Source organism: Lissotriton vulgaris, chromosome 10 (genome assembly GCF_964263255.1).
Source record: "Lissotriton vulgaris chromosome 10, aLisVul1.2, whole genome shotgun sequence".
Taxonomy (NCBI): Eukaryota; Metazoa; Chordata; class Amphibia; order Caudata; family Salamandridae; genus Lissotriton; species Lissotriton vulgaris.
In genome coordinates, this window is record NC_141698.1 from 970,050,220 (window position 1) to 970,073,143 (window position 22,924).

The 22,924-nt window shown below is 44.6% G+C and overlaps 1 protein-coding gene across 2 annotated transcripts in view; it reads left to right on the top strand.

The window, feature by feature from the left end:
• LRRC72 (leucine rich repeat containing 72) overlaps positions 1–22,924 on the top strand; it is a 109,078-nt gene that overhangs the window by 68,692 nt on the left and 17,462 nt on the right. For both annotated transcript variants that reach the window (XM_086940005.1, XM_086940006.1), the window contains 3 exons: positions 1,336–1,449; positions 4,132–4,221; positions 6,464–6,628. In XM_086940005.1, the coding sequence (XP_086796131.1) occupies positions 1,336–1,449; positions 4,132–4,221; positions 6,464–6,628 (369 nt within the window). The remainder of the gene's footprint in view (positions 1–1,335; positions 1,450–4,131; positions 4,222–6,463; positions 6,629–22,924) is intronic.

The window sequence follows — 22,924 nt, forward strand, 5'->3', positions numbered from 1 at the left end:
TCTAAAGATTATCTTATGTTCTATTATAAATACATATTATTCAGACATGAACAAATAGACCATCGATTTGCATTCGTCGCCCATACCCTCTGTCTGCGTTTGTCCCTGCTAAATAGAGTGTCAGAGACCGTGCAAAGCTTTCTTGGCAATAACCTAAACCTCTATCAAGATTTGAAAACAACGCTCTTTACCAATGTATGCGTGGTATAGATTTGCCATGTTATACCTGTTTCACGGCTGACATATGCAGACGACTAATAAAGATTCTTTAATATTCATCTATAAATGTTGGTCCCTTTTTTGGAAGGTGTTTTCTTTCCCTCTAAGCATTATCAGATGTTAGAAACCATGTGGGACATTGGGGTTGGTCTTTTGCTAAAATCATTTCATGGAACACAATTGATGATGGAACTGATCACTTTCAACCCTTGAGCACTAGGTTATGAAATGCGCCGCTGCAGAGGCCTCGATTAGCCATCTTTACACTAAATGAGTACACAAGCTGCAGCGGGCACTCCTTAACGCTGAAGAATGGTTGCTCGGATTAACTCTTATTACTATTGCCACTATCCCCCAGATGCACCAAGCATCCATTTTACGATTCCTTATTAGCGAAAAATAAGGAATCGCTAATAAGGAATAGCAAAATGCTATGCAAGAAGAACTCGCTAAAAAAATAGCAAATTCTTAAAATTCCTTAATTGCGACTCGCAAATTGCGAGTCGCAATTAAGGAATACCTTCCCATTCATTCCTATGGGCCTAAAGGCCCATAGGAATGAATGGGACGACATTCTCAATTTGCGAATCACAAATAGCGAATCGCAAATTGAGAATGCGATTTCAAGGGTGCAGGGGTGTCCAAAGGACACCCTGTTGCACCCCTGAAATTGATCTGTGCACATGTGTTGCACACACACATGCCCTTAGGGCATGTGTGTGCGCAAAATGAAACTTTGAAAAATGTACAAAAGTGCATTTTTCAAAGTTTTTGCAAATTACCATGAAGTTGAACTTCATAGTAATTTGCCACTCCTATTAGCGAAATCGCTATTTTTTTTTTTAACTTTGATGCATTCCTTAAATGCAAGTAATTGCAATTTAGCAAATTCTTAATTTGCGATTTTTGCATTTGGGATTATGCATCCCAAATGCAAAAATACTTGTCGCAAAGGGGCAGATTCTGAGAATCTGCCCCTTTGCGAGCAGATTTTACCTTGATGCATCTGGGCCTATATCTGGGCAAAATAGTCAGTGTTAACTAAACGCGCGCAAAAGCTTGCCACTCGCAGCACTCTGTCATTTTAAATACTGATGTCTCTGCTCTGCCCTCCAGGTGCGCTGAGGCACTTGACCTCCCTGCAGATTCTGCTGCTGCACAGCAACCACCTGACAAACCTGGAAGCCACAGTAAACGAACTCAAACGGATGACTGCTCTGCACACGCTAAGTAATTCGTTTTATGATTAATCGTGCTCAGCACAACATATAAACATTGCCCCCCCCCTTAGTATGTTGGGCTTGCTGTCCGTTTGGAATTGAAAGTGCTTAGAGGTTTAACTGTGGCTTCACCCTTACGCCCCGCGCTTAAGTACTTCTAGAAGCACTTTCCATTGCCACCCAACTCCAAGCCATGGGCCAGATGTATGACGGCTTTTAGCAGTTGCAAATGGAAAATTGGGCCGTTTGCGACTGCTAAATAGCCTTTTCACATGTACTAACCTTATTTTGCGAGTCTGTAAACTATTATCCACTAGCAAAGTAGAGTTTGCGAGTCGCTCGAGTCATTATTAGGAAATGGCTTGCCAAATGCGTTCCTTCCTAATAGCGAGTCGCATGGGCATGTATGATTGTTATGCGACCGGAATGCAGTCTCAAAACAAACTTACAACCTACTTCAAGTTAGGTGGTAAGCGACTTGCAAACGGGACGAGGTCCCCAGGGGACCCCTTCCCCTTTGTGAGTGAGAGCGAAAACTTATTTTTAGAGTGGTCCATTTTAAGACCAGGCAGTGGCACAACAGACCACTGGCTACTCTTAAAAAATAAAACAGACACTTTTCATTTTTCTTTTTGAAACAAATCCCGTTTTCCTTTGAGCAAAACAGGCTGCATTTGAAATAAAAGTTTCTTTATTTAAAAGCAAAGGCAGATATGGTGGTCTGCTGTCCTGAGCTGACCACCATCCCTGTGTTATTGCCCATTCCCAGTGAGTAGTAAATTGGGGCCTGCCTCATGAATATTGATATTGATGTGAGTCGCAAAATGTAAGGGTCGTACATCTGGCCCCAAGCCCTTTGATGTGAATATTTTTCTTAATGAAGTCTAGTTTTGCCCTTGTAACACTGTCGCTCTGGGTTCTCGATTAGTAGTTGCATGCTCCTACATTTCCAGGAATAGTTCACTACTACTCTTGGAAAAAATGATTGTGAATGGGTTTATGTCCCCAGTTTTAGGGGAGCGTTTATAGGTCTGCAGTGGCTGGTTACCTCACTAGCAGTGTTTGTCTCTAGTTTAATGGCCACATGAATACCAGCAAGTGTTCTAGCAGGGATACAATGCTCCAGAAATGGGCAGTGCAAGGAAGGCATTCCTGGCATGAACGCGATCGGAATGTGCCTCACAGGAGCGGAATTCCGGCCGCGGGCAAGGGGTTAAAACCCATTTTATTATAATTTTATTTTCCTTGTGCCGAGTCTTGAAGGCGGCCCACATTGATGACAGGCATTGAGGAGACTGGTATGTGCACTCTCTTCACTGCACATGACGGTTTGGCCGGTCGTCTCAGGCCGGCCAAACCGTCATGCGCAGTGAAAGTTCTCTCCAACCCATCAATGCAGCTAAGTTGGAGAGAGCAGGCACAGACTCCCAGTTTGTCCTAGAGCACAAATCGAAGGCACTCAGGCAAATCCTGAAGCTGCTCTCATGCATGGGAGCAGATTCAGGATTGGCTGCAGGGCAGGCTGGCACCCTGTGCCTTTGGAAGAGGAGAGGAGAAGACAAGCGCGATGCGATGGTGGAGGGCAGCGGGTAAGTCCTTTTTTATTTTTTACATATTTATCTCCCTTGTCCCACTTTCCACCCCCCTCGCCCGCCTCTTTTCCCTGAAATGAGCCGCACCGGTGTGATAGTAAATGAAACCCTATGTAAAAACACTTCCATCTCAAGGATTATGTAATGCTTCATATTTTAGAGTTTATTTTTGCAGTTTTGTATAGCACAACTTCGGCACTTGAGCGCTTTACACAAGCACCAGCCACATTACACAAGGTCAGATTCAGGGTTTTATACACGGGGACATTAAATGATTTACTCAAAATCACAGGATGTTGAACTGTCCCCTGTGACTCAAACCTGATCCCCTAGTTCCAGTAGTGGCTGGCATTGCTCATGGGTGGGGTGGCGGGCTCGAAGGGTCGCGGGGGGATCGCAGGGAAATAAAACATTTTTTTTAACTTACTTTCTGCTGGGTTCCGCTTCTTCTCTCCTCCCGCTCTCCTGCCTCTGACAGGAAAAGAAAGCAGGCAGCCAGGCTTCCTCCCCTAAGCCATTCACAACGCTGCACGCAGCATTGTGATTGGTCAGAACGGCGTCCAGCCAGGTGCTAAAGGGGTGGCCATGTTCTCTATGCAGGCTGCAGGCAGAGTGTACATGACTGGTTTGGGCAGCCTGAGAGGGCCGAACAAACAGTCTCTGCGCACTGAGGAGGTGGCAGACCACTCCTCCCCTGACCTGCTCAAAGAACAGAGCAGCCCCACCTGCCCGCCATGCGCGAAGCTAGCATAAAATGGTAAAAACTTTTACCATTTTATGTTTTGGCTTTCTCACACTGCTAGAAAACAGTGGGGAGACGCTCCTCCGCCCTAGGGGAGGAGCCACCCCTGAATATTTCCCTTCTATGTCTTCGACAAATACCCGCTCTTGATTCTGCTGCCCTCTACTGGCGCTACTCTGAATGTGTCCATTGATAATATTTATGATAAGATAACGTTACTTTTCTGTGATTTACTTTAAACATTTATGAAACAAGTTTTTTACTTTGTATTGCAACATATTTTTTCCAAATAGAATGTGCAAATGTATCTCTGTAAAACGTTCCGGCTTCCCCTTATTGTCAATGTGCTCCTTTTCAGACCTGTTTTATAATCCTCTTTCCCAAGACACCGGATACCGTTCTTTTGTCATCAACCACCTGCCCTCAGTGCAGCTTCTGGATCGCCAGAGTAAGTCCAATCAATGTCTTGCCCTTTTAGAAGCATCAGAAACCGGAGGTCCACAGTTAGAAATCCGGATTAGCTTCATTTGGTTTTAAGAATGTTTTGAGTGAGTGTTTTCCTATCTCTATTTTTCTCTACTTATGCTGTTTCTCCCTTTGTGTAAATTATGTGCACTGTTTAAAAAAATTAGCAACATTAAAATAAAAGTAAAAAAATGTGCACACGTTTTAATATAATTTTACAGCAAAGCTGAGGGGCTTATATTATGCTTTCTCCACCTGCCAGCATTTGATATAACAGGGACAGATAGCAGAAAACTGAGTTTGCCAGCAAATCATGGGAGTAAAAACAGGAAAAGAGAAGTAAAAAAATTAGTGAAGGGCTACTCTGTGAAGCCCCTTGTACCCCAGCAGCTCGTTTGTTTGCTGCTCAGCCACAATTTAAGTTCTACCCGCTATGCCTCTGCCTTCATATTGTTATGGTTGATTGTCTGCTGTTTAAAATCTAAGTAGGCTTGCATTACACACCAAGGAACGGGTAATTTGTCTTCTGTCTTGTTCGATTGTTTCAGGTTTCATTTTATGTTATGTGAACTGTTTGATTATCCAATTGAGAACGTTCCTAGTTCTTAAGCAACAGCTACAGCCTTCTAGTTTCTTTGGTTTGGAAACAAGCACTGGCAAAACCAATAGGTTTCGTGTTGTCAGCCATCCTTGTGGCTTCGTCATTCCTTGGTTTGTCTTGCTTTGTTTTAAAACTTTATATTTGAGGAGCTGCTATGCCCTCAACTAGCATAGTGATATTAATAAAAATGAGGGCTTTGCCCTGTTGTCATCCTGAGTCTATCCTTTATTTCTAGGCAGGACATATTTCGTCTAAACAGGATATAATATGGATATAATATGTAATATTTATGGCATCCCTTCACTTGCTGTAATACATTTGCTGCTATTGAAATTCTATGGGCCCTATCTGAAGTTTGTCAGACTATACTCCACCCATCAGGGTGGCTGTGGACATTACATCCTCCACCCTGACAGACTACCTTCTGTCAAATTTAGAGATCATCCTAGCCCAGATGTGATCTCAGTATGATGTCAGGAAAGTATCAAAAGTTTGGTGGTCATATGCCTTCCATTTTGATGACTGTCCACCTAACTTCAACTAAGTTTTTGATTTTCAACTACAAATTCCAAAAGACTTTGCTGTTGAAATAATGACCACCAACCCCAGGGCGTTTTGTCCTGGGTGCGGTGGTCATTATATGATTTTCTCACCACCAGGTTTTATCTAGCAGTGACTGCGGAAAAAAGTACTTTACACCGTCCACCCAAATTAGGTGCCTATTAGGATGGCGGACGGACCAGCGTCCGTCCGCCACCCCAGAGGTGGAGGGACGGTCCGCAGGGGCAGCGGCGGTCCCTCCATACCAATTAGGATGTGACCGCCACCCTGGCGGTCACATCCCGTATCTTTTACATTGCGGCGGGTGCTGCTTGAAGCAGCACCCGCCGCAAGGTTAAAAATGCATGCTTTGCACTTACATGCACAAAGCGGCAGGCACCGCGCGGTGCCTGACGCTTTGTGCATGCAAATGCAGGGGGGTACCATAGCTACCCCCCAAGTGCACCCCCCCCCCCTTCACCCTGGGGGCCCGCAAGGGGCCCCCAGAAGCAAAGGTCCACATGCTTTTCCACGGCGGAAAATCAGCTGCGGAAAAGCATGTTTAAACACACATCCTGATTTGGCTGACGGTGTCTTGCAGACACCGCCACCAAATTGCGGTCAACACCCCGAGGATCAGCAGCAGACGGACCTGCCGTCCGCTGATATTCCCACCACCATCATAATCTTGCGGTGGGTGTTTTCTGTGACCGCGGCGGTGAATCCGCATCCTCCGGGCCGGCGGTTGTTTCCACCGGCCCGGAGGATACGAATTCACCACCATCATAATCGACCCCTTTGTGTGGTGGTGTAATGCCCTTCCTCCAATGGCCCGTACTACAGGCTGTTGGAAGAAGCTTGCCTTCCATTCAGCCAATGAGGGAGGTCTCCATTGATGGAAAGCTGGCGGTCCTCCCGGCCATATGTAGGGTAAACAGATTATAATTTTGGTGGACAGAGTACTCATAACTTTTTCAAAAGAGTACCCTGTCAACAAAACTTTATTCCCACCTCCTTTGCTGTGCATTGATTAATCCAGCTGAAATTGGTTTTATGACTAAAACAATTTCTTATATTTGAACAGAAGTTACATTAAAGGAAAAGAAAGCTGCCTTTATTACATGCAACCCGAAAGAGGCCAGTGTCCTTCAATCCTTAGCTTTTGGGCGGAGATCAGGCACACCGCTGGTTCCTAAAAGTGCATCATTTTTTCACAGACTACCGATGTATCGATTAAGGACTCAAACAGGTAATGGTGGAAAATGTTGATATAGCATGTTTCAAATGTCTGTAATGAACTGTTTTGAACAGCTTTTTGAAACGAGGAGGAAGATCAGGTTTTCGACTTTAACGACTGATTGACAAAGCTGTTTGCAGTTGTTAGGCTCACTTACCTGTTCAGTTGTGAATGAAATGTCATTGTTGTAATTCATTAAAACATGATTTGCACTCCTAAATGGATTTACTTACACAGGGGTTTCCGTGTGGATAAATATTCCTGTTTGGGTGAGGAGCGGGATTTGCAGGACGGGAATGCCTCGAATTTTGTAAACACATGCAAAATCACATTTTGTGGGTGTTCATGAACACTTTTCTTACAATTACGCACCCTGCAAATGGCCAGAAATTAATTCTTTCAGGGGCAGGATTAAATCCATTCCCTGGATGGGAAAAGAGCACTCTTCAAAATCATTGTGGGTGTTGTGGAATGGGGTGTGCCAAGGGAAACATGTTTTCTTAGTGCAGAAAAAATAAGCTGGGAAGTTATCTAGGTTTCTTTTCCTCAGCTTAAAATGTACTTGTGTGTATTTTCATCCCAGAAAATGAATTAACAAAGTATTATCTGGATTATGCCAGGAAAGCTGTGACTGGTCATTCTTCCACGCGCTAACTAGACTCTATTTCGAATTCCAAACAGTTGTAATCTGCACCACTGCAAGGTAGTATATGAGGCCATACGTTGTTCTTTAGTGTTACTCAAACTAATAGTTGACACTTCCAGAAGGAAATAGTGTATTGTAGGAGGGAAAATGAAATTGTATTTATAAAAGCACAGGCAGGAGTGTTTAAAATGTGTGAATTTCAAGTGACAACGAAGGAGAGATTTGCAAAGTTTTGACTGAGCTAAAATGTAATTATTTTATTTTAGCTACATTGAAGGATTTTTTTTAAATTATTTGTGGTATCGCAACAGACAACAATGAATGTTGTAAGTAGTTTGTTTATAAAGTTCTTGTGGCTGTGGTGGTGTGTGTGGGGGTGGGGGATGGGGACACTACCCAATATGTTAAGTAATTAGTGCAGAGACCCAAAGTCTTTCTAAGGAGACTGAATTTGGCACGGCCAACTGGTGGGGTTTTGGAGTACCAAAGTATCTTATTGTTGAATCCACCTGATGCCTCTTTCTTCAACCACCCCATGCTTCTTGTCTCATTATCTCACTACAGTAGGCTTTTGTCTTCTGTACTTTGTCCCTTTGTCATTGTTTACCTATCTTTCAATCCTTCTTTTCCTCCTTCTTTCTCCCTTGTTGTTGGTCAAAGTCTAATGATAAAAATAAGTCCTGCTCCCCAAAAATGAGTACCGATACAGGGTCCATAATCTGCAAATTCCATCTCAAGTTCAGCGGTGGAAGTAGTGAGAAAAAACTTGGACGACAGTCTGGCCAGGTTTATCCCAATGCAGAAAATCGAGCTTCTCTTGACAGCTAAGGTCAAGTCTAACTGAGATGGCAGTGCCATGGGTTGTAGCGATCAACCAGTGTAAAGTCCAAACCAAGTTCTAAAAACTGGCAAACCTGTTAAAAAGTAACGCTAACTGTTTTAATGAAAGTGAATGGTGGCAATTCTACGGGTTTCACAAGTCATCTTTTCTAGAGGTCTCTTTAGCATGAGTTGGTCCATCGGCAGCCACATGACTGTAAAACTTGAAAGAGCACATAATCAAATACAGTTTGGAGTGAACAAGTTACCAACTTTTTTGGAGTACAAACTTCAACAGAGGGTAGAGTCCTGAAGTCTGATCTAAGAAAGGCTTTCCAGTATTGGATGTGTTGGAATGGCTGGGCGGTGAAGAAGATCAAAGAAAAACACAAAGCTTCCGGCTGGGTGTCCCTCAGAGGCCCTTGCAGCATGGCGTTAGTATGCAATATTAGATACACCAGGCTTCTTTTCATATTAGGTTTCATAGAAATTGCAGAGTTATTTTTTTCCCAGGGTAAGAGTAAAAGTTTAGTCCAAACAGGTTTAGGACACGCGTGAGGGAGTTTATATTGAGGTGCTCTGGTGAAAAGGATGCTCCATCCGTTCTTCCGCTGGATCTCAGAAACATTGTCCATTAGAAGCAGCAATGTTTTACAGATGGAAATGAAAATTGCACTTGTATAGCGCGTAGCTACCCGGAGGCCTCGCAGCGCTTGTGAATGATTACTTAGTGCGGGCTCAGGGTAGTTCAGCAGGTGTTGGCAAACAAGTGCGTTTTCAGGGCCTTCCTAAAAGACATATGGTTGTTGCGTTCCCGAAGAGAAAGCGGGAGGGAGTTCCAAAGTCTCGCCGCTGTATGAGAGAAAGAGCGGCCTCCCCAGCGGGCTTTCTTGACTTTGACGGACGTTGCCAGCTGAAGGGTGCAAGAGCGAAGGGAACGGGACGGGACATATGGCGTAACCATAGGGTGTAGAATTACAGGGCCCGTTCGATGGAACGATTTGTGTAAAATACACATAGCCTTAAATTGCACTCTTGCCGCCACAGGGAGCCAATGAAGTTCCTTTAGGGCGTTCTTTGCTGACTGCCAGCGGGGGATGTTGTAAAGTAGGCGAGCCGCACTGTTTTGTGTGACTTGGAGCTTCTGAGTGACGGAGGTCGGGACTCCCATATAAAGAGCATTCCCATAGTCCAGGCGGGAGAGTATCAGGGCCTGGACCATGACCCTCCTCGCCTGGAATGGGAGCAGAGGGAGCACCTTCCGCAGCATCCTCATTAGCCCGAAACAAGTGGCGGCCGTCTTGGTAGCCTGGACCGAAAAGTCAAGTGCTTTATCGAGCCAGATCCCAAGGCTCTTTATCTGGGACTTAGGGACGGGGGATGGGCCTAAACATGATGGCCAGATGGATGCAAGGGCAGAGGGAGAAGGGTTGCCCAGTAGGATGATGTCAGTTTTCTCCCCATTGAGCTTTAAACAGGAAGATTGCATCCATCTGGCAACAGCCTCTAGACAGGGGCCTAAGGTGGGGGACGATCCCTCAGAGTGGTCTAAAGAGACCACTGGAAACCGACCGTTGACTATTTTTAAACTTTGTTTCCTGCAGATCATGAGTCCGCTCCAAAGTCCTCTTTTCCATATCGCAGGATCTTACCGTTGCTCAAGATGGCCCTTTCTCCAGCTCTGCCAAGTCTGTCTAAAATTAGAATAAAGATAATCAAAGTGGCTTGTTGGGGGGAAATGATTTTTGGAAAAGAGACCTGCAAAAGCAAGGTTAGAAATTAGTTTGTTTTACTTCTTATCCCCACACCTCCCAGTTCAAAGACTGTCCTCACTAATCACTTGAGTGACTGCTTGCTTTCCCTGGCTATGAAAGAGCCTTCTGCTGAGAAAAAATGAACGACAACAGTTTTTACACATTGTACAATACATCCGTTTTACAATGTGATCCTTGAATTACTTCTACTGAATTTACTTTTGAAAATGCTGCAGATCTTGAGTTCATGCACTCTTCAACAACAGTCATATTCAATAAACCAGCAGTTTCGATCTCCTCTTTGAAGCCTTAATTAGACACAAGTCTCCAAAATGAAGTGAAGTTAAGGTTTGAGGGCTCTGCACAATGTTGTTCCATCAAATTGACCTTCCCAGGTTTTCTGTAGCCCACAGTCTACTCTACAATTTCAAACACACAAACTAACCAATATATCGAATATGGCTAAATAAAGATTGCTTTCTGCAATGTTGAAAGTCAGAAAACCTCCAAACACTGTTTGGAGTAAAAATAACTGGCATGCAGAAACATTATTATCAGCACTCAAAAGCATTGTAGTCTTCTAGAATGAAGTGCTTCAGATTTCCAGTTGAGTGCTGCTGCCACAAAGCTTTCCTATAGGAAGTCCAAAGAATACTGAGCAGCATTATTGTGATTGTGGCTGTATTTATAGGGAAACCACACCCATGATGGCTACTCTAAAACTTCTGGGACATATAGTCCCTAATCCATTCACACCACTGACGCCTCCACTAGGTCCTTTTGTGATAACGTATAGGTTGGAAATTGCTCTTAGCTGCTGCCACATGACCCATTAAGGTAATGGAATACATTTTAGATGCAACTGGGGAACGGTGTGTCCTGCCATCAGCCTGGAACCTTCAACCCAATCCCTTTATATCCAATATCTTTAGAATACCACTCCTCCTTTCCATAGCAAGACACTAGGCACAAAGCATACTGCTCCACAAGAAGTATTCACTGCAGAGATCTCTGGATCCCCTTTCTGCTAAGGTATCATTCATGCTTCCTGGCAAATAAAAGGCATGTCTTGCAAGCAAATATCACCGTGCTGTCCCTGGAAGGAGGTGTGTAAACTGACTCTGCAAGCTCTGGTTCGTAAGTCAAGCCTAGCAGTGACTCTAGGGCAAGGCAAACAAGAAGAGAAATCCAGGATTTCTCTTCTTGACTTCTCTGCTATCAAATGAAATGTCATTCAAACTTACATTTCGATAACGTTTATCCCTAACATTATTGCTGCAAATTATAAGCCATCAAGGAACACATCCTTGTCTTTCACTGAGATTTCCCTGAGCACTACAGTATCATATCTGCAAATTCTGCAGTTTGATTTCTACTACTCTCTCTAAATTCCAAATTGGCAGACTTCACAACCTCTTGCCTGGGCCTCTCTTTTGTCTTTACCCCTTGAACATCAAAGAAGAGGTCCCTTCTGACCTAGATGAGTGCTCCCTATTGGAACTGGGACTAAAAGACTAACCTTCTCCTAGTAAGAATAACAACATTACTACTTGAGCTAACTTTTGCTCCGATGGCTCTTCCTGGGCTGGCCCTGACATGATATTCAAAGCAGGCCTTCACAAGCAGACTTGTGTACATTTGGATAGGATTACTCAAGCCAGAACCAAACAAGGCTGTATGTATTGAAGTGACTGAATTAAAGCACTATGCTTCAGGACAGATAAAATATTATTTATACGCACAATTTTACCAAACTAACTTCAGATGAGTAGGTTGATAAAGGACTCCTTAGACTTACAGTTTTTGTGTATGTTGGCGTATCACTGGGAAATCTTGAAAATATGTTCATGGTTTAATCCAGAAGTTATTGGCAACTCTGTGTCATGTCATATATTTTGGCAGGGCCCAGAACAAGTGCATAACAAGGCACTTGGATGAAAATTAGCATTTTCCTCGCTTCTATTTTAATTGTAACAAAGTGTTTTGTAAAGGCTTTTTGCCCTTTGTGCAAACAAACGCTTTAAAAACACTGTGTCGCGTTGATTTTAATTGTAAAATAAAAATGTAGTCCTTTTGTACAGACCAAAATGCCTTGGTGATGCTAATACAAACTTACACTACCAGGGAGGAGGGACTTCCTTGTCCAAGTTAAATGCATTAAACATTCTGAGGCACAAATAGCCTTCAGCTGAACAGTATGCTTGGTCAGTGTTACGGGCAGCCAAAAAAAAGCCTTGCACGAGATAAGTTTCAGGTCACGCAAGACTACTAGCTCAAAAAATGTGTCTATTAATGTGGCCAGGATGCGGTTGAGGTGTCAAGAGACGGTCAGGCACCTGATCAGAGGGAACACATGCTCAAGGCAAGCTAAGCGTCTTTTGATGTCTCCAATGAGGGTAGTGAACAATTCTCCAGACCTCTCTCAGAAGACCTTCATGGGCTCAAATTAAGTCTTGCAGTGATTCATATGTATCTGTTTCTTTTCTAAATTGTGTGGTAGTTGTTCTCAAGGGAATAGTGATGTGGAAGGTGATGCAGTGATGGTCAGACCAATCACAGAGGATGATAGATTCCAATTGGGTAGAGTTATTTTTTGAGATGATAAGAGCTAAGATCTCTCTCCTGTTGTATGTGGGGCTATCACAAATTTGTATAAAGTTAAGATCCGTAAGAAAGATTTAAGGCTGTTAACTATAGGGTCATTTAGATCCCACCAGTCTCCTAGGAATATTTGAGTGCCATGTTGACCAGTGTGTGTTGTGATGATATCCATGATTTGTTCTACAAAGGAGAGATTATCACCGGCAGTTTGCAGAGGGGATCTTTGTTGCAGGCAATTTCAATACATAGATATTCACATGATGAAAGAGCAGGGGACTGTAATTGTTTAACTGAAAGGCTGTTGCAGTGAATAAAAGTGGTGCCACCCGCTAGTCTGATAGGTCTATCTAGTCTAGTGATATCTTAACTAGGAGGGACTAGAATGTCGAGGATAGGTGCAGAGGAGTCATTCAGCCAACTTTCTGTCAGGATCAAGAGGCCGAGATCATGTGCTAGGATGAGATCTACGAGGTCAGCTGCATGTCTAACAGCCAATCTACAATTGAGAAGAATGCATTTAGGAAAGGATTTGGGAATGTCTTTAGGAGACTGGGTAAGTTTAATTCTCTTGAGGTTATGTTTATTTATCATTCTGAGGTTGGATTTGATGTTTCTGTGAGGGTTTGTAGAGATAGATTGGATTTGACTCTGATTGTCAATATTCTCATGGTGTAGAGAGTTGTATGATAGTAGGAGTGATTCGGTATCTTCCTCTGATAATGAGAGGATCTTAAGGGTCTAGAGGATACGTTGGGGCAGGGAAGTGTTCTCCAACTCAGAAATTGGTGCTTCGGGACAGATTAGGACAGGGTGGGTGTAGGGAGAATTGGAAGCATTGAAGGGAAAGAGTTAAGTTGTTCGCAGCCAGGCGAGGTTGAACTGAGCTGCTTTCTTATCCCATAATTGGTAGTCGACTTAATGGTAAGATGTATAAGACTATGTAAGTCTTCGGTTATTTGATGTAATGTTTGTGCGATCTCATCCGTCCAGGATGCTAGTAGGATGTGTGAGGATAAATAGGGGGCTTGATTTATGGGGAGAGGGGTAGATGGAGTGTTGGAATCTATGCTGGTCCGGTATGTTTGACTAGCAAGTAGCGATGTGGGAGACGTGGCATCAGCCTTGTCATCTTGGAGTGCTGGGAATGTAGCAGGTGTGGTGTTGAATCCTGGGTTGGCGTTTTGCTGTTGGCCAAGGGTGTGTGCGAGTAGTGATAAAGGATCTGAGGAGTCTGAGGGCTTCTGATTAGTTCGTAGGGGGTTAGTGTGAGGTGAGGGAGGCAGGGTGAGTGACTGGTTGAGGTCTGTGATATTAGGTGTAGTCTTTGGGACTTCTATGGATTGTAGAGAGAGGCGGTGGATAGGCATGTCAAAGGAAGTGAATGGTTACCATGGCTATATGGTTCAGTAGTGTTTGCACTTGGTGTGCAGTGGGAATGTGGTGTGGTATAACGAGCGATAGGGGTTGGTTAAGATCCCCTTGAAGGTGAGTGCCTGTTGCACGCCTGTATAGAGCTGCCTTGGGAGGAGTAGGGCATATTCGTGGATACAGCTTTTTTGATATAGGGGAACATTTTTCTCAAATAGCTATGGGTTGTCATCTGATGCTTCAATGAGTATTGTCTCATAATTATAGATGGAGATGGAGGGGGTTACTGAGAGTCTTGAGTCATGGGGATTTTTTAGGATGTGGAGATCTGGAGCAGAGAGAGAGAAAGGCTTTCCTCCAACGTGCCCTTCTTCTCATATAGAGGATGAAGTCACAAGTGTTAACATATTTTTTTATGCAGAAGTATGGGTCAGAGATCAATGTTTCAGGAAGGGCTTTTAGTAGTCTGTGTTTAAACTTCTTATCCACATTTTTTGTAATGTTTGGGGGATAATTTATTTTATAAACATGTTTGCCAGATTTTACTAGGCTAGTATCCGTTGCTGTCAAAGGTTCCATAGCTGAACAAAATGCGTCAAGCAGGTTTTTAAAGTGCACACGATCAACCTTAGGAATGATGTGAGGCAAAGGCTTGAGTCAGGTATTCGTCTTTCTCGTGTTGTGAGGCGAAGGTGTGAGTCCATTACACATCATTATAGATGAGTGTGAGAGAAGGCTGGGGAAGGTGAGGGACCAAAGTGTTGACCTGATATCTATGAGTGAGTCCTCTAGGGCCCGCCAAGATAGTGAACAGCGATGACGAATGACATCAAGTTACTGGGGATCGTGCGAGTGAGCAAATTCAATATTTTTATAGGTTTCTAGGATAGGTCAAAGGCAAAAACATTGAGTTGGATAACTAAAACTGTAGATCCTATTCTGTTATCTGATAATCCGACTAGTATACAGTTTATGATAATAGTCCTAGCTTGCACGCAATTTAGGTCCAGTTCCAGTATAAGCATTTCAAACTAGTACAGGCCCTCTGATGATAAAACATGTTTACAAATAGTTTAAACCATGGAGTTGCAGGAGCTCGAGGTGATATTTAAAGAGGGCTCCATGTTTTAGACTGTATGCCTGGATAGTTCTTGTCCTCTTTTTATTTTTATTTAAAGGTGGAGCAGTTTCTTCGTCTATCTCTATAGGCTGAGTTAAGGCCCATCCTTTGTTAGTGGCGTGCTCGACTTTCAGAAGAGGCAAAGGTAGGGATTGGTTATACACAGGCGAGTAGTAAGCGAGATAAAAGGGGGGTATCATTTACCCAGCAAAATGGAGACAGGTGAAATGAACGTCTTGAGATCCACCAAGTGCACTGAAAGAATATGCTGCTTTCCGTTCTTGCACAGTGCGACTTCCCTCCGGTGGTGTACGGCGAGGTGAAGGGCATCTCACAGGGATCGCATCCCTCCGTAGTGTTTCGAGAGTGCACTTCAAGATGAAAAAAGAATAAAGGGAAGCAAACTCTTCCTGTAGGATTTCCCACTCATGCTGAGAGGGAAAATGCTTTCTCAGGCTATCTGCAATAGTGTTGTCCATTCCCACAAGGTGAGACCTTGCATTCTTGCATGGAAGAGATTTGTAGGCTTTTCTCTCATAACTGTTTTCAATGCTAGAAAGACCAAATTTAACTTCAAATCATGTAGGTGTAAGTGTGAATCTAACCTGTTCCTTAACTTGCTGATGAATACTTTGCGAACATATAAACTCCCAGCCTGTTTGACCTGACTGCCTCAGGGTGGTCTTCCCCCAAATCTTTTGCCTACTTACCTCCAAATGTGCTGATTTTGTGTTTGTTGGCCCAGTGGTGTAGCTAGTCGTTAGGTCTCCATTGGCGGCCCCTACATTTGCCGTCTGCAGTGGCCTGATCAAAGAGCGGGGGATAGGGCTGGCTAGTCATATGGTCACCACGGCTGCAGGTAGGTGGGGGTGCTGCTGATTCTTCAGGCCACGAGGGCCTCAGGTAAGAGCGAGGGAGGGTGTCCGCTACCCCATAACTTGTGCCGCTTGAGGCAGTACCCCCACCCCCCCAGCTACGCCACTGTGTTGGCCATAGGACCCTGTGCACTTTATCACTGCTGACCAGTGCTTGTGTTCAACGCTCTAAACATGGGCTTGATTGGCATAACCATGCTTGGCATATTTAATTTACTAATTTACCTATAAGTCCCTAGTAGATTACACTACATGTGCCCATGGCCTGTGCATTAAATGCTACTAGTGGGCTTGCAGCACTGCCTGTGCCACCCACTGAAGTAGCCCTTTAAAAATATATTGAGCCAGCCAGTGGAGAACCTGTTTGTGCAGTTTCATCATGCCATGTCAGCCTGGCAAGTTAACCCTCTTGCCAGGCCCAGACCTTCCCTTTTAATACATATGTCACCCCTAAGGTATGCCTTGGAAAGCCCAGAGGGCAGGATGCAATGTAGTTAAAAAGCAGGAGATGTACTCTTAAGTTTTACATGACCCAGTAGTGAAAAACTCTTACATTCGTTTTTCACTACTTAAAGGCCTATCTCTGCGATAGGATAACATTGGGATTAACTCATTACATTTCTTAAGTGAAATTTCTAATTGCGAAGAGATAACTCTTCAGGTCTGGGGTCCCTGGAATCACAATTTAAAATCCAAACTTATGGTAAAGTCGGATTTTAAAATGCCGTTCTGAAAATGCCACTTTTAGTAGGTGGGCATTTTCTTACTTTAGCCATTTGGTGCCTACTGCCTGTTTCTGATCACATGTCTGGGATGGGTGACAAATGCCTTTGTGTATTCCGCCTAGACAGCCACACACAATAGGAGCTTAGGTGTGACTTGATGGGCCATCTCAATGTAAATCTACCTTTGTGAATCAGTCCCAAAGTCTTTTTTTCTGCAGTGCCTTCTCTTTGACTGCTAGTTCGTTTCTGAGAAAGAGGAGGCTAATGTCAGGAATCTATAGTCCATATTTCTTAAAAGACTGAAGGCATTTATCAGATGAAAGAGCTGAGGTAGTTTTCGTAGTAAATTTTGCATGGTTCTCACCTATTTGGCTGTGATAATCACTCATTTCTTACATGACTTTGTCAGTTGAGGTATCAGACTAGTTCTTCTCATCAAAAGGAAGTGCAATCAACTTTACTTGGCCTACTGCTTAAGAGCCTAACATTTGAGATTTGATTGTTATCATAAGGAGTTATTTGTTCCCGTGGCAGTTTCAATGAAACCTGAGACATCAGCAGTTCTGCATGAAAGCTTCATCGTTCCCGGTTAGGAATAAACAAATAATCCTCCTAAGCATAGACTTGGAAGAAGGAAGCATATTGGTAAAACTCTTGTCACAGATGCAGACTGTTACTGTCTATGATCATATTGGCAATGGCTTACCTGAAGGAAAGACTATGGAATTGGTACATTTTCCTACCTGATGTTTGGAGACACTTGCACTTCTTGTACATGTGGGAAGACTTTGTCTAGCACAGCAAGAAAGTGACTATCACAGACTGATAAATACTAAGTCTCTTTGGAAGCCCATTATTTTTTGTTCTGAAAGCCTGAGACTGAAATCTCGGAGACTAGACTTTCCTGATCATGTTTGAGGACTAGAGGCTCAGTAGCTAGACCAAGCATAAGTGAGGAGCAGTTGCCACCACCAATTCATAAATACCCTGATTCTCTAGCAGCGGTACCAGCCCACAGTTTGCAGTTGTCTTTCAGCTATTGGTAGTTACTGTTTGCTACCATTTAGTCAGGAGAAGCTGCTTCTTGGGATTAATTCCAATAAAAAAATCACCTGCCCCTAAGACCCTTGGTAGGGAGAGGTTGAGGGGTGATTCGTGTTTCTGACATTCAGGTTTGCATGCAAAGCATCAAAGATGGAGTCCAAGTTTTAGATTTTAGATTGAAGACTTAATGTACACAGATTCTACACTTGAGACTGAGGAAGATTCTTACAGTGAGGAGCTATTCTCTACCTTTGTCTGCAAAGGAGAGCCACAAGATTGCTGCCCACTGCTCCTGTGGTACCTTCTGTACTTTTCTGGCCCTCTCCAGTGCAGTAAACCATTTGTGGATTTCATCCCCATTTTGATAGGGAGGGACAATCTTGTTAAGGTTTCTATGGTCATACAACCTATCCCTACCACTAGGGACATTGCTGCCACCATGGGGCTCTAGCCCCATCTTTTTTTTTTTGCTTTTTCAAGCTCTAGGGTCTCCTTTTCTAAGGCTACTTGTGTCTCCTTATTCTCAGCTGGGCTTCTTTCATCCTAGCTTGATGCTTTCTCTTCTCTAGGGAGTTACTCCTCCTATAAGAACAGGCAGAGGACCCTATAGATACCAGAATGATTAGACTCCACTGAAGGAGATCTGGTCCTTCTGGGCACACCATCAACTCTAACTGGGGGGACAAAGACAGGGCCACCTTGGCCTTCCTCCTCTCCAGGCAGAACTGGATTCCCCAGGTCTAGATCATTATCGATGGACTGGTCTTCATCAGTGTCAGAGTCCTAGTGAGGCAACCCACCAGGGTTCTCTTCCTCTGATGTACCCACCCCAATGCCTACCCTGTCAGGATCTGATGCTTTCTTAAAGTCATCAAGCAATAACACCTCTATAAGGCGTTGGGTATTGGGATTCTGTCCTGGCTTCAATTTCCTCATGGCACACAGAGCCCTTAACTCTTAGAAAGGGAATGTGTCATACTTAGATGTCTGTACTTGACTGACATCAGGAACACACCCACTAGGTCCTTCCTTTGAAGACATGTCTAGTGAGGTGTGGTCATGACTAGTGAGGTATGGTGTATGCACCTACCTACAGTATTTGGTTTCCTACTAAACCTCTCTTAAGCCGTGGTAAGGGTGTGCTAGGCCCTTAACACACAGTTCAGTAGAACTTACTGTATTATAAGCTTGCATTATATTATAAGCTTGCATTATATGTACCTATGGTACCTTTAGTGGTTTTTTAAATGATCAATCTTCAAGATTATCTGGTAAAACAATGCAAGCTGGAATCCCACACGCTGCACACCAATGTGAGAAGTTGACCTGGCATATGATGTCCACTATTCTAAAGGGCACCTTGCACCAGTCCAAACGACCCTTATTGATGGTAGGTTTAGACAACCTTTATAGAAAGCTATCCTTGTGGTAGCTGTGGAGAGCAGCCTTCAGGCTAAGTCTTGAAGGAATGTAAAGCAGCTTGTTTTACCAGTCTATAATCTCTTGAATGACCAAATAAAAAGAGCACTACACCAGGTATATATATAAAATATATGTATTTATTCTAAACACACCCCTCTAGTCTCTTTATGAGGCTAGAGGCAAAAGTACAATACAAGAACTTAAATAGCACACAGTAAATTAGCACAGTATACGTTTTGCCCTAGGGTCCTCACAAACCATGTACTAAGAAAGTGGTATAAGTACCGCTCTCAACATAGAGACCAGGCCCAGAGCCTGTAGAACCGCTGCAGCAACCAGGAACTACTCAAGGTAGAGACGCAGGAGACCCATGGGGGACGTGTGCAGTGTCTAAACACAGCTGCAAATCACCAATGACTTCTATGGAGAAAGTTAAAGTTACAATTTTAAAGAATAGGGACACTTAGGAGCGGACTACGGTGAAACCCTTTCAATACTGGACACTGCGAGACTCAAGACACACGGTAGCACCGAAGTACTCGTGTTACATCACCCAGGGAAGCCGGGTGCATAGGTGTCTTTTTGTGTCGTGTTTTGTCATCGATTCTAATGGAGAGCTGCAAAGAAGTGTTGCAGGCGTCTAGGTGAAGAGTGTCCGGATGGATCCAAGGGTGGATCGGAGATCTGAAGAACCTGAAAGCAGAGTGGACATAGTTTGAGTCACTAACCAGTGACCAGGAAGGTGACAAGCCTTGGCAACAGCAACCCACGCAAGATGACAAGATTGGCTTCAGAGCAGACCAGCAAGATCTGAGGGAGTCACCCTTTGGAGGGGAGTCAGGGCATGTCTGGAGCAACCAGAGAAGTCCAAGAAACAAAGGATTGTCCTTCATGGGAACCCACCAGTCGACGGACTAGGGATCGCGAAGGCGCCTCGAGCTGAAATGCTGAAAGCGGGCCCACGGAACACTCGTAGGCCCACATTCTTCGATGCAAAGGTGCTCAGGGTTTGGACTACAAGTAGCACAATGCACAACTTCAGGAAAGCTCGGGAAGTCGATGCACTAGTAAATGTGCAGGATGGCCAGAAGTTCCGGTCCCACGTCTCTCGTGATAGCTACAGGTCTCAGCTTCGCTGGGGACTTGTGTCAGCCTTGGAGATGTCTGGAAGTCCATGTCCTGTGTCGCAGATTCTTCGGGATCTATCGGGAGCCTTGAAAATACAGACTGGCAAGCTGCTTCTTTGGTGCCGGTTTGAAAAGGGGAGTCACTCCTTGACCCCAAGGGAGATTTCTTCCATCTTCCAGTCGATATGGAATGTCGAAGGTCCAAGATTTCTGATTCAGAGGTTCGTCCAGGATAATCTAAAGTTTTAGTGACTGGGTTCCTATACTTCTACTAAGTTTAGGGGTTGGACTAGGGTCCCACCTGCTGAGTGCCCCAGCAACCGGTTTGAACTAGGAAATGCACAGGGACACCTTGTGTGCCCCAGGCACTGTCTGAAAAGCATTCACTGAATGCAACCCACCCCCCAATACACTAAAGCCTGTCTGGGGAGGACAGGAAACCTATTGTCCAGGCCTCCCCTGCCGGAGCTTCATCCAGCAGCAGGAGGTCAGACTTGTGTCTGTGGCAGCAGCATCCATTTTGCGATGCTGGGGCTCTTTTAAACATTTACCAGGTAAGTAAGTGTGTACATGTCTTCTCCCTCTAAGGGTGGAATTCTACCCCCGCCGCCAGAACTGGCGAGGGGGGGGGCAGGGAGTAGGATTCCAAAGTGTTTGACATCAAACACAACATGTTTTGATCAAACCATTCCAAAGTTAGCATTAACCGCGAGGATTATAATGCATTTAGGAGTATATGATATGGCTATATCATAGAACAGCTATAAGGAAGGGATTCCGAAAGCTGCAGGGGGGCTCAGCTCATGCTAGTGCACCCTCTCACACAAAACTAAGCACTCTGCCTTCAGGATTGTCAATATTTACAACAAGGGGTGGTGAGGGACAGAGTCTCTGAATTAAGCAGAAAGCTCTCACCCAGTCAAGAGATCAGGGCTAGATCCAACACCGTTTTTTAGCTCACTGCACCATCCCAGTTTCAGAACCTGGCTGTATGCAAATTAGTCTGTTCCTGTCCCAGTGCATGATGGGAACAGGGCAAACCAAACTACAAAAGCCAATTCTTACACTGGGAAGGAAACAAGTTCCCGGAGACCGGTTTCTGGCATTACAGCCGTCTTCGGCCCGGTTTGCTTGAATCCTGATGGTGCAATGAGCAAGGGTCTCACATCTGAGAATACCCTTCCACGCTTAGGGTGGACAAAAATATTTACAACAAGGGGTGGTGAGGGACAGAGTCTCTGAATTAAGCAGAAAGCTCTCACCCAGTCAAGAGATCAGGGCTAGATCCAACACCGTTTTTTAGCTCACTGCACCATCCCAGTTTCAGAACCTGGCTGTATGCAAATTAGTCTGTTCCTGTCCCAGTGCATGATGGGAACAGGGCAAACCAAACTACAAAAGCCAATTCTTACACTGGGAAGGAAACAAGCTCCCGGGGACCGGTTTCTGGCATTACAGCTGTCTTCGGCCCAGTTTGCTTGAATCCTGATGGTGCAATGAGCAAGGGTCTCACATCTGACAATACCCTTCCACGCTTAGGGTGGACAAAAATATTTACAACAAGGGGTGGTGAGGGACAGAGTCTCTGAATTAAGCAGAAAGCTCTCACCCAGTCAAGAGATCAGGGCTAGATGCAACACCGTTTTTTAGCTCACTGCACCATCCCAGTTTCAGAACCTGGCTGTATGCAAATTAGTCTGTTCCTGTCCCAGTGCATGATGGGAACAGGGCAAACCAAACTACAAAAGCCAATTCTTACACTGGGAAGGAAACAAGCTCCCGGGGACCGGTTTCTGGCATTACAGCCGTCTTCGGCCCGGTTTGCTTGAATCCTGATGGTGCAATGAGCAAGGGTCTCACATCTGAGAATACCCTTCCACGCTTAGGGTGGACAAAAATATTTACAACAAGGGGTGGTGAGGGACAGAGTCTCTGAATTAAGCAGAAAGCTCTCACCCAGTCCAGAGATCAGGGCTAGATCCAACACCGTTTTTTAGCTCACTGCACCATCCCAGTTTCAGAACCTGGCTGTATGCAAATTAGTCTGTTCCTGTCCCAGTGCATGATGGGAACAGGGCAAACCAAACTACAAAAGCCAATTCTTACACTGGGAAGGAAACAAGCTCCCGGGGACCGGTTTCTGGCATTACAGCCGTCTTCGGCCCGGTTTGCTTGAATCCTGATGGTGCAATGAGCAAGGGTCTCACATCTGAGAATACCCTTCCACGCTTAGGGTGGACAAAAATATTTACAACAAGGGGTGGTGAGGGACAGAGTCTCTGAATTAAGTCTCTGAATTTGGCCACTATAGGTGTGGCAGGGTATACTCAGACATGAGTCCCTTTCTCACTGCTCCATCAGGATTCAAGCAAGCCGGGCCGAAGAAGGCTGAAATGCCAGAAACCGGTCCCTGGTAGCTTGTCTCCTTTCTGGTGAAGAATTGGCTTGGTAGTTTAGTCTGCCCTGTTCCCATGATGCACTGGGCCAGGGACAGACTGATTTGCATATAGCCAGGTTCTGAGCTGGGATGGGGCAGTGAGATAAATAACGGTGATGGATCAAGCCCTGATCTTTGGACTGGGTAAGAGTGGTCTGCTTAACTCAGACACTCTGTTCATCACCACCCCCTTTTCTAAATCGTTTTTGGCCACTATAGGTGTGGCAGGGTATACTCAGACATGAGTCCCTTTCTCACTGCTCCATCAGGATTCAAGCAAGCCGGGCCGAAGAAGGCTGAAATGCCAGAAACCGGTCCCTGGTAGCTTGTCTCCTTTCTGGTGAAGAATTGGCTTGGTAGTTTAGTCTGC